At 42.4% G+C, this 16,338-nt stretch overlaps 1 protein-coding gene across 3 annotated transcripts in view; it reads right to left on the bottom strand.

Moving 5' to 3' along the window:
* UNC13B (unc-13 homolog B) overlaps positions 1-15,763 on the bottom strand; it is a 221,518-nt gene extending 205,755 nt beyond the window's left edge. For all 3 annotated transcript variants that reach the window (XM_075019433.1, XM_075019434.1, XM_075019436.1), the window contains exon 1: positions 15,557-15,763. In XM_075019433.1, the coding sequence (XP_074875534.1) occupies positions 15,557-15,578 (22 nt within the window). In that variant the 5' untranslated portion in view covers positions 15,579-15,763. The remainder of the gene's footprint in view (positions 1-15,556) is intronic.
* Between the last annotated feature and the right edge of the window lie 575 nt (positions 15,764-16,338).

Genomic DNA, 16,338 nt, shown 5'->3' with positions numbered 1-16,338 from the left:
TACTAGGCAGAGAATAAAGGAGGCTTCCAATTTTTAGTGGCATAAATTATCCTTCTTTCAAGTTCTGTAAGGTTCAGAAATATTATTTTAAGGGGAAATGCCTTAATTGAATAAAGGGAACAAAACCCACGCTACTTAATTTTACACAAAACAGATTTCAACTCATATATGTCCCCAGCTGTCAAAGACTAAGGAAATATGCATAATGAAAGCTATATCCTTGCATCAGAAGGCAGGAAAAGAGACAGACTGATAATGTATTAAGTCTGCTAGGAGCCAGTCTGAGTTGGTTAACTGACTTTGCTGACAAACCAATAGTTCAACTACTTTATAAGAAAAGCTTCAGTGCAAAAAATCCAAGCCGAAGAGCAAAAATAAAATAAACAAAACCAAACCCTGAAAACCTTAAAACTAATTCAGAAACCAGACGAGTGGACAAATTGGTTTGTTTGGGGGTTTTTATTTTGAAAATAAGATACACCTCTTTAGAGAATAATTTCTTTCAAGACACAAAGCATATGCAGCTGCTGCTCTGACATTGTATGTACACGTAAAGGCCACTTAAATGACTAGAGTCTTGCCAAAGTTATTAGGTCAAATCACACAGCCTGGTCACAGCGAAGTAACAGCTGCTAGAAGAGAAAAGTACTCTGGTACCAAAAAAAGAATAAAAAGCAGGAATTACAGATAGAATAAAACAACTTGTGTGCTTTTCCTTTGGCTAGCATGTGCTTCTCTCCTCGTCAACAAAAGCACTGAAGTCATCTGTATAGTCTCCTGAATGACTCAGGTTTCTACACTCCCTATTCAGATTTAGTTTAAACGAGATGCACCTTGGAAGACGAGCTGCTGACTAACTACACCAGAAGTGATCACTACCTAATCACAGCCTTAGTATATTTTCTGGCAGTTTCGATTTAAGTTACAGGATTGCAAGGAATCAACCAACTGGAACACAGCTACTTGTCAAGCAGGACTGAGCACAAGCTTGCCCTGAAAGGCATGGAGCTAAAAACTGCTACTAACAAGTATCATTGTTCAAATTCAGAAGTCTAGCATATTCACCAAAACAGAAACTCAAAAATAAAGCAACAGCACATTTGTGATGGATTCAGTAACTTTTTTTTTTAAAGCAAAAACATCCCACCATACTACAGTAAGTGATAAGCTTCCAGGAAAACCGGCACCTGTGTTTTCCTTCACCAAATAACGATGTAGGATTGGTCTAGTTTGAAAAACAGTTTTAATGAAAATATTAATGTTGTGTTACTTAAATATTTACTTACTTGAGTTCACAAACCAGAGAGAAGATTAATATCTAGGAGATACAAATAAGCTGACTGTGAGCATCAAGAAAGAGTAAAAGAACTGTTTCCTATATGAGTTAATGGTGTAACTGAATGAGATTCCCAGGCAGGAACAGGAGACCTAACAGAATACTGTTTGCAGACTAATTCTTTGGCAGCCTGACTTTACCCTTAGCATTCACAAACTGTTCAGACAACACCAGTCCCTGGAGGACACACACGAATTTTAGAAATAGGACAGTTAGATCGGCACCAAAATTTTGCATTTGTTTTTTTCTTTTGCTTAAGGTCTTGGGACATCAGTCACAATATTCCCCCAGAAGGAAGCTGAGAAGTATGGTTTGGGGGTGTTTGGGTTTTTTAAGTTAAGTTTGTAAAGCCAGAATGTGTTTTATAAAATTCAGCCTAGAGACTGATACCTGAGCAAGCACATGATTTTAACTACCCCTGGGAGAAGCAGCCAAATGGCTGCTCCCCACGGCAGTTTTACAGTATCTGAAGGAGCTGCATCTCCCAAACACATTAGCATTCACCTGCCAATACTTTTGTTTTGACACAGCCTGTACTCAAAGAACTGAACCACAACCAGGTCTTACTAGTGACAAGGATTATGCCCAAGATTGTTCTCCTGAAACCAATGCTGTCTGCTTGCATTTAGGCCTCTGTAAAAATTGAAGTGGAATTCCATCAGGCTAAATGCCATTAGAAGCAAAATCATTAACTAAAATAAACAGCCTCAGGTAACAATTGAGTATGTGCAAGTTCTCTCACGTGTAGTTTGCTTTTTTATTATTCAAATTTATAACTAAGCAAGATGCTACACCAAAATTTTACCTTAATATACAATTTGTCTATAGCAAGTAGTTGTCAGAGCAGTAATTTGCATCATAATGAAGTTAGTGCTGTGAGGATCGTAAGACCAGAAGGGCCCTATGGGGTCACCAACTCTAATGTTCGTTCTCCCATCATCTGTACCACTTAAGCCATTCAAAATCATTCCTGACTTCCAGCCTACACTTTAATTAATGGCAAGCTTATACCTTCTATATCTTATGTCAACACTATCCTCCACCTTAATGTTTTTTCTCACCCCATGTTTAATTTCCTGATGTTTTTAATGGACAGAAGTCCTAGATCCCATCAGTTTCTGTTTATCGGCACCATGGTGCTGAGTCACAAGGACTCCCTAACACCTCTCCTTTCACCAAGCTTTGCATTTTTCAGAAATTCTTGTCATTTGCCTTTCAGTGCACAACTCTTCTACATAATATGAACTCATTTTCATTACTGCTGTCCCTCTCAGGGTCATTGAATCCTTCATGCATTATATTTATCTACTTCCAAATTGATTATGCTATTAGAACTTGTCTTAGAAACAACTTTGACACACACATTCCTACTCTTCTTGCCACATCACAAGTGGAAGACATCTATCTGCTTCTCCCACCAGTCTCTGCAACGTTACTAGCTTCTGCTAGTCAGTTCCTTATACATTTCACGTGTCTTGCCAACTCCAGTTTTCTTCAAAAAGAAATGTCTGCTATGGTGATTTGTGAGATATTACAGAAGTCCAAATAGATGCATGCTTTCATCCAGAAACAAGGTTAGCCCAGCACAATTTTCCTCTTGCAAACCCACACCACATTTTATATCCGATGACCTTTCACACTGATTCCACCCATCTATAAAGTTTTTATTATTCTCTCTTTAAAGTTTATTTTAAACCTTGCATATTATCACAGTCTTGTCTGCTTTTGAAGTTGAGACGCATACTTACCCACATTTATCACCCATCTCCTTATCTTCCTGCCAACCCACAGAAACCACCTTTCTTGTTCTCCAGTTAGGTGTTGCCACTGCTTGCTTACAGCAGTAGTTAAATTTCTGCTTAGAGTTCAGATTTCAAATGTTGCATGTTTCAGCACTCTGGCCTACAGATGACCAGACTCAAATTCAAGGCATTAAAAGTTTTGTTCCCACCCCATATATCTGTGCATCATTTTCAGTGTCATCCTCACAAGAAACAACTCCTACAGTTCAGGGATCGGACCCAGACCATCTTTACTCAACTCCTTGTCCCTATGCACAGCAGTCCGATTCCTTCCTTTGTGAGACTGGCTGTTTCTCACTTTCATGTGACCAAAGCATCTTCTGTTATCTGTTTTAATACCGTTTGCAAGACATCACCTTGTCTGCTGAGGTAGAAGCCCCTACCTTAGCCCTGGACTTCCTGATCCTCAAGATTCACCTTACTTTACAACGTGATTTTTTGTCCACACCTCTCAGAGGTTCTGTGTTTGCTCACCATATCCTGATGCAATGATCAGGTGAATCATCAGTTCTGGAGCAATTTCCTAGGTGGAGCCTTTTCTGTTATTTGAGATGCTAATATTTACCCCTGTAGCTTCACTGAATTTCATGCCCTCCTCTGTATTCAAGCTCCTTGCTTCACCAAAAAGCTTCTTCAGTTTCTCTAGAGGCTTGACTACATGTTTATCTGTTTAATTTAACCTAGTTTAAGTTGTGATCACTCAAACCAAGTTCACTTCTATGTCCAGCTTCTCTGAAGCATCACCTGTGCTTCTTAAAGCCACATCTACAGTTAACTCCATCGATTTTATGGCTTCAGTCACTGTCTGATGATGAAACTGCCAGATAACACAGCTCTCTGTACCCAACCATTACCAACAGCATTCATTCATTCTCTGGTGTGGGGAGTTAGTCTCTTACAGTGACAATACCCAGAAATACCTCTCTCTAACCATATTACGAGAGTTCTACCCACATTTAAATCCTGGACTACGTGCAGTAGATCTCTTATGCTATCACAGCAAAATCTCTTATCAGCTCTTCCCAAAGCAATTTCAGCCCAGCTGGTTCTCTTTTATCCACACTAATGCTGCTTTACAATTTTGCATCACTAACACACAGTGGAATTTTCCCAGTCACCTTTATTCCTCTCTTTTCAGAGCAGGGCATCCTTTCCAACATCTCTGTTCCCCTCATAACCCCTATTCCCAATGGCTCCTGCTAACCTTATGAGGGCTAGTTCTGAGTCCTACATCACCAGCTCCCTTCCCACCACTTTAGTCACAAGCTCTCCACTTTGCTTCATAACACTAATGTGTCTGTACCCTCTTGGAAACAAACTCAAAAGTACTAATTAAAATGCTTCTCACTGTTTAGTTTATGTAAATCTATCACTTGTCATTTCAGGATCATGTAATCCCTATTTCATCTCCAACACCAGCTCTTTCCTGATGCTTTGTGAGGAAAAAAAAATACAATGGAGGCCCACAGCAAGCATGCACAGGGTTAACTCATACATATTTAAACTTCTGTCATGTGCTGCTCTGCTCCAATAAAGCCTGAAAACATTCCTGCATCTTTGACCAAAGTGTCAGATATATATAGAACGGTAACTTCAAACTCAAGTTTACAAAAGAAGTAAAAAGTTTGTCCATAGAGCTCTGTTAAACCACACTCTTCCCACCTAGCCAAAGTGCAACAAAATACTGATTGAACACTGAAATCCAATAGGTCATGGCATGTCTTGATCTCTTTTTAACCATGGAAAATTATGTAAACACTTCTCATTATAGCCAGATTAGTCATAATACAACCGCCACGTACCTCTACTCGAGTAACAGACATTACCAAACTCCATTTTTCCTGATCCTAAGTACTGGAAGGGCGAGGAGTACAAATTTCATAATAGCTTCTCCAACCTAAGGAAAGGCACACCAGCTTCTGCTGTTGTGATGCTGAAGCTAGAAAACCAGTTCAGTCTAAAAAGCATAAATTTGTCACATATGATGACAAACAACAAAGCTCCCAAGAACCACAGAAAATCCTTCATCAGTTTTAATTCAGAACCTGATCTTTTTCTAGAGGACTCCAAGTTGTTATACTAAAAAGTACTATGTCCTACAGAGGGTCATATTAGATGATTACAACAATCCATTCTGGTCTTATAACTATAGAGTTTCTAAGCAGTTAATCTCCTCAAAAAATCTCCAACTAAAATGGAGCATACGCAGACTCCACCTACTTAATTTGATATGTCAAAATCTAATAAAATTTTGCACATGCAGCAAGTTAAACCAGGTAGGAAAGGCTGAAATAAAATTACTGTTTCACATCCATTTTTCCCTCCCCGCCAATCCGTATCCATGCTGCCTGCCAAATTCAAGTCATATATTATAAGTTTAGGTTTAGATCAGGAATTCAAGGTTGGGGGATGTTTGAACCAGGAAATAACAAGAATTTATTTCATTAAAAACCAAGATTTGATAATGCCATTTCATAGATTAATGATTTTGATAGCGTTAGAACTCCCAAATCCAAAAACGAAGGCAATCTCAGCTTTCTAGTAATTTATGGCCCCTCACACCCTTAAAGAGGAGCCACATGAAGTGTGCCTTCCACAGAAGCCAAATGACCTTCTGAAGAATGTCACCTGCTTGCCTTTAAAAAAGTCTAATGATGAAGAATAACTCATGAAATTGGGAAGGTGAACAAAATAGGAATGACACAGTTTTCTAAAATGTGTGTAGTAGTTTATTCAGCAGTCAAATTCCTTCCTCACCCAAAGCCGATAAGCTACCTTGGCATCACCTCAATTAGTGTCTGGTAGTCCAGGCCTTATAGGAAAAAACAGTTATTAAAAGATTTCCAGAAAAACAGTTTGTAGATCTGCAGTGTGTAATTGCAGCCATAACACTCCACAGGGCCTTCACTTGCAAAGGACCGTGGTTGGTGCAACAGAAGGCTGTGTGACAACTAAATGTGAATCGTCACAGGTACTGAAAGTCTGAGGTCCCTGGACATTTCCTGAAAACACATTCTGAGGTTTATACAAGCCCTCAGGAAAGGAAAATGTCTCTAAAGGTTTCTCTCTTAGAAATTTAAATAGCTACATAAATAGCTACATATATATATATATTCCTTGGAAACTGCTATGTTTGCTAAGCAGAAGTTTTCGGTTTACAAGACCGCTTAAGTGAAATTTGACCCAGAGTGTCTTCATGCCTAGCCTTTCCAGCCTTATTCAAACATACCTGCACCCTTGTCACATGGCCTGCACCACTGTGCTGCCATAAAAGCTTAAAAAAGTGAAAGGTTTAATGGGCCACCATACTTAGCTCCAGACCCAAACTCCTTTCCTCATGAGAGGCCAGTGAAGATCACAGCAGGTTGGTTATAAATTGCAGACTTCATCTGGACAGAGGGGTGACCCAATAAGTCCTTTAGCATGTAATTTTTAAATGATGTTTCTTCACCTGAGTATTACTACATTGACCTGAGCTGAGAAAATAAGCATTGAGTGTGCCAATACTTGAAAGCGTAATTCTGCAGTTACTTTATACCTAGTAATTATGTCTCCATGGTGGAAATGCTGGAGTCTGTTTAGCAGAGCATTTAGCTGTAAAGAATTAAGAGACTTAAGTCACAGGAGCTTTAAGTAATAAGGTTAAAACCAGTATTCCTTAAAGGGACACGGTCAAGACTGGAAGCCAAACTTCTTTTAAAACTTGCCAAGAGTTTTAGGCTACAGATTATCTCAAACAAGGCACTTCCTCTTATCCCTCATCAGACGTGATATTCCAGTCCAATTCACTTGCCATTCATAGGGGATGTTCAACTGCAAGGAAGAGCACCAGGAGTCTGAGGTCAGCACAAAGTTCTTGAAAGATGATATCTTTTTTATGTTTCTAAATGTCCCAATTCCCCAAATACAGGCAAGCAAAAAAGGAACAAACTCAGTTTTTTAATTCCTTTAACACAGTGTCTAACCCATGCACCCCGTCCAGCAATGTTCAGACCTTTCCAAATGTAAGCCTGGCGAGCAAAAGTAAATCCTGAGAACGAAGCAGGTGAGGTTTATATATACCTGACAACACCTCAGTTTAATTTTCTCTCAGCATAGGATTTCCATAAACTGAAGGTCCCTAAACATAATGCTTCCCTGTTGAATGCAGGTACCCAACTCCCTTACAGTTCTTTCCAAACCCCACCACAGCTCATCTGACAAAAGGATGAACATATCGACACTCAAGAGCAGTGTGCTAGAGGGAACATAAACTGAGTCACAATGATTAGCTGGCAGCGTTTCCTTTCATTTTTAAGATGCCCTCACCTAGCTGTCAGAGAGGCAGCGTACCTGCCAGTACCATGTTCCAATTCCTTGCCACTTTCCACAACAGCAGGGCATGAATCCATGCCGTAACACGGTGCTTATGAAGTTCAACGAACATCAGTCAAAAGAATTCTTCAGCTAAGGATTTCTGATCCTCTAACCTGATCCCATAACCACAACTGGTCTCTTGCACTCCACGCTGCACAAGAAGGAAAAGGTCACTAATATCTGTAGGTACTGAGTGTGTTATTTGTTTGTTAGAAGTGTAATTATTCAATTATTCAAACTTAATAACGGGGAAAATAACTTCAAAGGACATTATGGAATCTATTTTGAAAGTCTGGTGAAGGAGGCAGACATCTCAGCTCTTTGTGATATGCCAAATAAACCTCACTTGCATCTTTTCATTAAACTATCAACCAGAGGTTTCTTGTCTGTGTGTTTTGGGGTTTTTTTAACTGGATTAAACTTGAAGCTTTCTTCCTAGCTGAACTAGAAATATAAGCACTCATCGTGTATTTCATAATGTATTTAACTGAAATCTGTGAACTCATCACAGAAGACAGTATTAGTCATACAAAGACAGTTAAACAGAGAAATGCTGGAGAGTTCATATGCCCACTAGTACTTCTTCAGTTCTTTTAAAACTTGTAAATAGCATTCCAACTTAAAAACTGTTAAACAGGAGAACAACTATTCTGGATCCCCAGTAAGATTTACTTAATTGTAAAGTAAAAAAAAAAGTAAAATTAAAGTAAAATTGATTTATTTAATTGCAAAGTAAAATTTGATTGTTTTACAAAACAATTATTTAAAAATGACCTGCAGTAGTTGTGATCAAATCAAATACAACACAGATTGTCCAAAGACAATCCCTAGCAATACAGGAGGGACATTTCAGAGCGGGTTAATTTCATAAAGCTGAGGATAATTATTAGAAAATTGACTGAGAAGAATAAATTTGAACTGAAACTGTGATATCAGATGCAGAAATCTTTTACTAAGTTTTCTAGGGGGACAAAAAGCCACTACTCCTCCGACAAGAAGGACAGCTGAAGTCCATTCCACCCCAAAGAGCTATAGCCATGGTAAATTGTACAAGAAATAAACAGTATCAACACAGGCTGGGTGGCCCCAGGTGTATGAAGTTAGATGCAGGGGAAAGCAAGAGAGTTAAATATAACAAAAAAAATCTTAATTATATTAGAGACAAAACACCAACAAGGATATTGCCATCCCATTAGTTGACTTAACTGCTAATGGTGAAGAAGGAATGGGCATCCAATAAACATTTGCCCTGTGCTTGGGGAAAGGCAAGTACCTGTAAGACCAGGTACTTTCCAGCCCATCAGTAAGTGAAGATGATGTTAAACATCCAAGACGCAAATAATAAAAATCAGAAGGTCTAGATAACCACCACTCAGATGTCAGTGAAGAAGTCTGTAGCCCAGTGACATTTGCTTTAAATGCATCCTGAGAGGTTAGAAAACAGGCTCCAAGGAGAACAGAGTATGACACTTGAGGTGACACTCAGGGCACGCTTGTAGAAGGACAGGTACCTACAGATCACTGAGCCCACCAGACAAATGTCTGAAATGTCTAAAGAGTTAAAGTCCTGAAAAAATGACACCTACTGTTCAACACCAGTTTGGAAAGACTGATCTAAACTGTACAGATTTAACATGCAGAATGTTTTGAGACATACGACCTACTAGTGCAGGATAGTCTCATTAAAGTGTAAAATGACACAATATGGTGGAAAGCCAGTAAAAGAGAGTAACAGTTAGCCACTTGAGAGACCAGTCATGAATTAGTGGGGTTTCCCATACCAAATGCCTGCCACGATTTCAACATTTTTGCTCCTAGATTGGGCATTTGCCATTTATACAAAACCGGGCAGGACACAGAAGCCAGTGAGGAGGCAGGTAATAAAAGCAGCATTATGTACGGCAGCCTGATCAGGTTCAAGGAAGGCCTAAGAGAAAAGAAAATCCCTCTGAAATCCTGCTAAATGCAGAGAGATCTAATTCAAACACCCAGGATATACCTGTAGAATAGGAATCCATATCACAGAAAGCATCTGCCAAATATTACAGGTCACAGTAGACAAGCAGAGCATTATTTCAGCAAAGTCCTTGGCAAAGGTGGCTAATGCATGCACAGATAAGCATGAGCTGGCAACAGGAATAAAGCAGGTTTTAGTTCTCCATTTAATGCTGATGAGATCAACACAAGAATATTAAATGCAATTTTCATTTCTATAGAAACTTTAGAAGTATGGTTGGAAAATAAAGACTGCAAAGAAGAGCAAATTCAAATGCTGAAGAGAAACCTTTCAAACTACGCTGCTTTCGCACACTTCCACACCAAGAAAATGCCAGGTACTAGTAAGCTTTAACCTACTAAAGAAGCAGAGTAAGGGAAGACCCTACACACCCTCACAGCAACTCCTAATCTGTTTACAAGACCACACAACAAATTATCTGAATTAAAAAGCAGGAAAGCAAGCGTTATTAGGCACATCACTCTGGTTAAGCTCTCCTGGAACAGCACCGAAACAGCTTTCACTGAGCGATTAAAGTATTTTTCAAAACATCGAGTAAAATTTGATCACAAGGCATAAAAAAAATATGCAGGAGGAAATTCCAAAGGAAATTTTTTAAGAAGATCACTTGCCATCAGATATATCCATTTCACATGCCTCCAAGTCAAATATTTGAAATAAGGTCCTGGATTTAAAAAAGCAGTTCCATTTGCTTGGAATTCACATGCCATTGTGTAAATTGCAACTAGCTCTCAGACTGTTAACAGTTCAAAATTAGGGTCTTTCAGAATTTGGATTAGATCCAGTACTTTGTTGCATATTAAAACAGTATGTTAATAATCACTTTAATAAGCTTGACCCAACAGATCCCAAACTGAAGGAGTCAACTGAGAGGACACAAAGTGAGCATGAAGAAAACAGACGCTATTCAAATTCAGGAAGCACCTCTTCACATTTTCTTCATCCCACTGAAAATTACAGGGGGGAGGTTCAAGTAGCTCATAGTCCCTAAATACTTAAAACAAAGAATCCATGCTGTTTGTTGAAACTTTTGCAGTAAGTGTCCAAAGCTGAAGGAGCAAGGGTTTGAAAGAGGAAAATGAATGACCACCCATGCATCACAAGCCAAATGTGGTTTGTCGGTTTTAAACATTCCTATTATTTAACAGAAGCTTGAAAGCTTAGAAGTTTTCTCTCCAATTAAGCCACCAGTTACAGCTTTACAAACCCCAAACTTAAGCCTCAATGCAAAGAAGCTCTTTTAGCAGCAAAGACTCTTTCATCCTAGTGTTGTTACCCAAATTTCTAATGCATTTTATTTTCTTCCAACACTACACACACTGGTAGCTTCCTGATTAATTGCAGATAGAGAAAAGGAGTTCATCATACTTACATAGCAAATTCTTTGTGAAGCATTGTATTTTTATTAATACTCGATCTTTATAACCTGTACTTCTGCTAACACTTTTAATGTCCAATTCTGTTCCTTCCTGTTTTGATCTACACAAAGGCAGGCAGCATTTTTTTTCAATTCTGCAACCATTCCCAACACAACAATACAATAACCCTATTGCTAAGAGTACTATTTACAAGTGTGCAATGGAGGGACCTCCAGCTAGAGACCTTCACCCCTGAGACAGAAAGAGCTAGAGGCACTGCATTCAACCTTACAAAGCACACAGCAGTAAGTTGAGGCTGTTGAGTCACGGGGGGAGGGGGGGGGTAGAAATCCTTTAAACATAAAGAAGAAGCCCTGATGTTTGACTACTGAGCTTCTAGTTATGGATATTTCTAAGTACTCCACAAGATGAACATGTTTTCATTTCTGCTATTGTTAACATCCTTTTCCATCTTCCCTGTTCACTTCCTTCACTTGGATGTCAACGGAGCTCAATTTGGTGGACAGGTACTGGAGCTCGAATTTTGCTGGCAATACAGGGATGCACAGTTAAGTTCACTGAGTAGTATTCCAACACTGCACCTATTCTGACAAAAATGTCACCAGGTAGGCAAGCCTTTCTAACTCTTCAGAGCAGCAGCAAGACAAACAGTAGGCAAAAAAAATAATGTCCCTAACCTCCAGACAGTGTCATTTCACACAGCACTCAACAACTTAAAATTTTAGAGTGCAAGACCAGAAGAGATCACCTAACTCAATCTCCTACATACCTCGGGCAGCCAAATCTCACACAGATACTGCAGATCAGGTCCCAAGACAAAAGCATGTTAGACAAAGGCACTATGCCCTCGTGGGACTAAACCAGGTACCATGCACAGGGATGAGGGGAGATCCCCACTGCCAATATCCTTACAAGACCAAAGCATTTCAGACATTGATACAGCGAACAGGAGAGGCAAGGTATGAGACAAAGAGACACAGTTTTTACTATGATTATCAGATGGATAAGGTAGGTCAAGAAGTTAGGAATACAACAGCACTGAAGACACAGCATAAGCTGTTATAAAGCAGAGAAGAGGAAAACTAAGAGAACCATCACTATGCTGAGACAACAAGAGCTGGGGACAAATAAAAGTGAGCAAGTAAAAGCGTCTGAAGTATGTCTTAGGACAATGATGCAAACAGAGCAAAGGGACGGATGAGCAAGCACCCGTGACTGGGTGATCCAACATAGGCAGGGTCCTCCTTTATTATGAATTTTGCAAGCCATGCTGAGATAGCAGTTATTTCTATCTGTAAGTCAGAAGACAGGCAGGATCAGAAGAAGAAATTTAATTAAGTTGAGATCTGAGGTAAAATCAAGACTTCCACGAGCAGGCCAAGAAAGTTAACGATGCAAGACTTACGTGAAAAACTAGACTGCTTCACTGGGATTAGTTTTAATATGTTCTATTTTCACAAATACAACACTAAATGCAAACTAATAAAGCAAACTATGCCAAGAGAAGATTATCAGACATAATCCAGACACAGCTGCTCTAAACAGGAGTATATGCAATCTCTTTTGCACTTAAGCAGCAGAATCAAAATACAAGGAAGTCTCCTCTAAAAGCCTCAATCACGTAATATTCAGGATTTGTTTTCTCCTTCACTTCACTTACACCCTCTGCATATTTTCCTGCTCCAAAAGAATCCCTTAATTTGCTCACACAACAGCCTGTTACCACTGGCTCACTTCACACGGCCTCTGAACACTTGCAGGTGAGCCCAGACTCACAATTCCTTTGAGCTTAGACCTTCTGTCAGGTACTTCTACATCAGATGTAGCTCAACAATTCTGGAAAAAAAACCCCAAACAACAACAAACCCCAACAAAAACACAACCTGCTTTGTTCTCCTAGAAGAAAATGTAAAAAAAATGTACCAGTAAACATGAGATCAAGAAGCCATGTGCGTTAGTTGCTCTTTCAGGAATAAAGGCAGCACTCAGACATGTTTGGTGTGCAGTTTTAGACTAGCTATTCATTAAAATACTATTAATGTGTGTAATTCAGGAGGGGAAAAAAAAAATAAATCAATGAATAACAACACTATCTTTCCGGCTGCCAGGCTTCCTGTTACACTGCCACTTAGGGGTTTTTCCACATTTCCCTTTATCTGTTAAACTGTAATTCAGAAGCTATTAACAGTGTCCCAATCGCCTACATTTATTTCACGGGTTTTTATATTGTCTTTCGTTTTTAATCTCAGATCTGCAGCATCCAACCCCACGTTACTATGCAGTCTTACGTGTGCACCATTTTTAATGGAAAAAAAAAAAAGAAGCTTTTCCAACTCTCTTATTAACAGCTGCGCTGCTTTCTCATCAAGATTAGTTCATTTCAGTGGAAAGGGAAAATGCAAGAAAAGTGACACTTTTTTTTTTTTTTTTAAAGAAGTGATAGTTAATAGAGATTTCTTCTCCTTGCCCCAAAAGGTATTCTTTTATCTCAGCTCCTGGTATCTATTTTGTTTTTCAGACTGCTCTACCTCAGCATACTTCCACTTTATGTTTAATGGTCATACTTGTGAGATCTCATCAGCTCATTCTTTTAGTCATGGCTATTTCAGAAAACATTTTTCTCCACGTTTAGTAAACTGACTACATTCTTCATTCTTATAATAAAGTTGCTCAGTATCATTTATCTAAATTACTGCTGGTATTTTCTACTGTCTTAGCACAGCAGATGGAAATGAAAGGTACAATTTTCACACTAATTCTCCACCACACACAGTCACCAGTCACTTCAAGTTTCTTCTTTAGCTTTTTACACATAACCAAAGAATAAGCCAAACACAAGAGCGCATCGTTCCAGACTGCTGAAATGCTTTTGTACCAAACACTCTACAGACCAAGAATTAACACCCTGAAAAGGCAAGAGAGTTTCAGTAACTCAGTCATCCTGTTCACGTTCCTTCACTTCTCGTAGTAGGTGGGGTATAAATACATCTTTAACACAGTCAGCTCCTGGGGGCATCAAACCCACATTTCTTTAAAGGACAGCCTGAGAACGTTTTGAGGATGAATCACCAAAAAGAATGAAGAAACACCTGTAACATGTAAGCATCCTTGAGCTAGTAAGAATCAGCTTCAATAAAGACATTTTGGCAAAGCCTTCAAAATGGACAACTCCACAGAGATGCTACCTGTGCTTCACAGTTTACAGAGAACTGCATCAAAAACATTTTTAAGATAAACTCCACACTTGTACACCTCTCCTAACTCCTTAAACACAATATATGTTTAATAAAAGGGCTGAAACTTAATTTAAAAATGCTCTGCTATAGGAACAGTGCTGTCCCCAAAATAATGTACACTCAAGACACGCTGCTGGCATCTTTATATTAACACCATCATCAGAACAGGGATTTTGATTCAAAAAGGTGATGAACAGCCAGATGAAAAGCTGTTACCAAATCAACCGATGTGAGCAAAAGAAGAGCCGAACTGTCAGCAGCAAACCAGTGCCATTTTTTTTATCATACCTGGTAAAGGAGTTGAGAACATTAAAACTGTACTTTTAAGCCGCAGGGCACGGCTGGCATCCGGGGACACCCTGTGACCACAGTGTTTAGTGCAGAACGATGACAAGAAACACGTCCCAGAAGTGTGAGTCCTGGCAGATGGTTTTCTCCAGGGGTGGGTTTTTTGTTTGATTGGTTTGGGGGGGAGGCTGGCACAAGAGAGCAAGAAAATGAAAACTGGAGATAGAAAGCAAGCCGCTAGCGCTATGATCCAGCCTGCATGAGAAAGCACCGTCTTTCAGTAACCTGTTCAGCAAGGGAACAAGGCTTGATAGCAGGATGAGAAGGTAATTAGTAACGCATCTGAAACAACAGTGCGCGCTACAGGCGAGCACACGGAGAGCGACAACCGCAACGTTAAAGCCAGTGACAGCAACCTGCTTCCTGCGAGCAGAGCTTCACTCGGCGGCGGCGTTTCAACTCCTGTTCAAACGAACTACGAAAGTCAAACACGGCTCCTCCTCGCTCCCGGGGTGTCCCGGGGTTTTGGCACCCGGTGGGACTGCTGCTCCTCCTCGACATCACACCCGCTCCTTCGCCCCTCCTCGCTCCGAAAGCCGCCCTCGTCGTCCCCCAACTTCCCCGGGGCGGACACCTCAAAGCCCCGGGCTGGGGCTGAAGGTGGACGCTCCCGCCCGGGCCGGCCGGGACGGGGTTGCCCGCCCTCGATGGAGCCACGGGCTCCGCCGGGAGGTCACCGGGACGCCCGTCCCCGCTTCCGAGAGGCACAAGTCCTTAACTTAAAACAAGCCAAACTCAAACCCCGCACACGCGCCAAGTCTCCCAGCCCGGCTCCCACTCAGGAGCGGGGTCCCCGGGGGACGGCTCACCCTGGAGGCAGGTGCTTGGGGCGGGCAGGCTCGGCCTCTTCCTCCGGGGGCCCGGCGGCTTCCCCCCACCCCCTTCCCCACAGGTGAGGCAGGAGACCCCCCCCTCCCCGCCCCCCGGGGCCGGGACAGTGTGATCGCCCGGTGCCCGGCCCGCCCTGAGGCGCTCCCGCCACCGGCCACCGGCCGCCTCCGCCCAGCCGGCCCGTCTCCCCCCGCCGCTCCCGCGGGCGCCCGGCGGCCGCCCCGCGCCGCCGCCGCCGCCCCCCCACTCACCTCTCACACACAACAACGACATGGCGGCGGCGGCCGCCGCGCCTCAGCTGCGGCCCCGCCAGCCGACCCCGGCTCTCCTCATGCCGCCCCGCTGCCACAGGTCGAGCGGGCGAGGCGGCGGCGGCGGCGGCGGCGGCGCCGTGAGGGGAAGGGCGGGGCGCCGCGCCACCGGCCGGGGCGGGGTAGGGAGGGGCACACACACACACACACGCGCACACACCCCCCCCCGCCGTGCCTCCACCGCCACCCCGCGGCGGCCGACAGGGGGCGCCGCAACCCCCCGCCCCCCCCGTCGCCACGGCAACCGCCCGGGCCTCGGGCAGCGGCGGGTGGAAAGTTGTTTTGTTCGGTGGGGGGGGTGTGTGTGTGTGTGTCCCTCCCCAACTCCCCCCCCCAAACTGACACAGCTGGAAGGGAGCCCCCGCAGCTGGGCACGCGGACACGGGCTTCACTGGGGATGGACGCGTTCGCCGGCCGGGCAGCGGGACGGTCCCGGTTCCCCGGGGCGTCGTGTGAGGGTGGGAAGGCCCGGGAACCGCCGGTGGGCGCAGGCCAGGCCGCAGGGCAGGGCAGGGCAGCGGGGATAGGGCCCTGGTCCCCTCCCCGCTGCCTGAGACCGGCTCGGAGGCGTCCGTACTTGAGCAAAGAGGGGGTTGTACTTGGTTGGGGGGTCTTTTTGGTACTTTGCTGCCTTTTTTTTTTTTCTTTTCCTGCTTTTCTCACTTTTGTTTTACTCCTGCAAGGTGAGAGAACTTACTGGGTAAGTAACGTCCTGCCTGTGT

This window comes from Buteo buteo, chromosome Z (assembly GCF_964188355.1).
Source record: "Buteo buteo chromosome Z, bButBut1.hap1.1, whole genome shotgun sequence".
Taxonomy (NCBI): Eukaryota; Metazoa; Chordata; class Aves; order Accipitriformes; family Accipitridae; genus Buteo; species Buteo buteo.
This window is presented reverse-complemented; position numbering and strand designations above follow the sequence as displayed.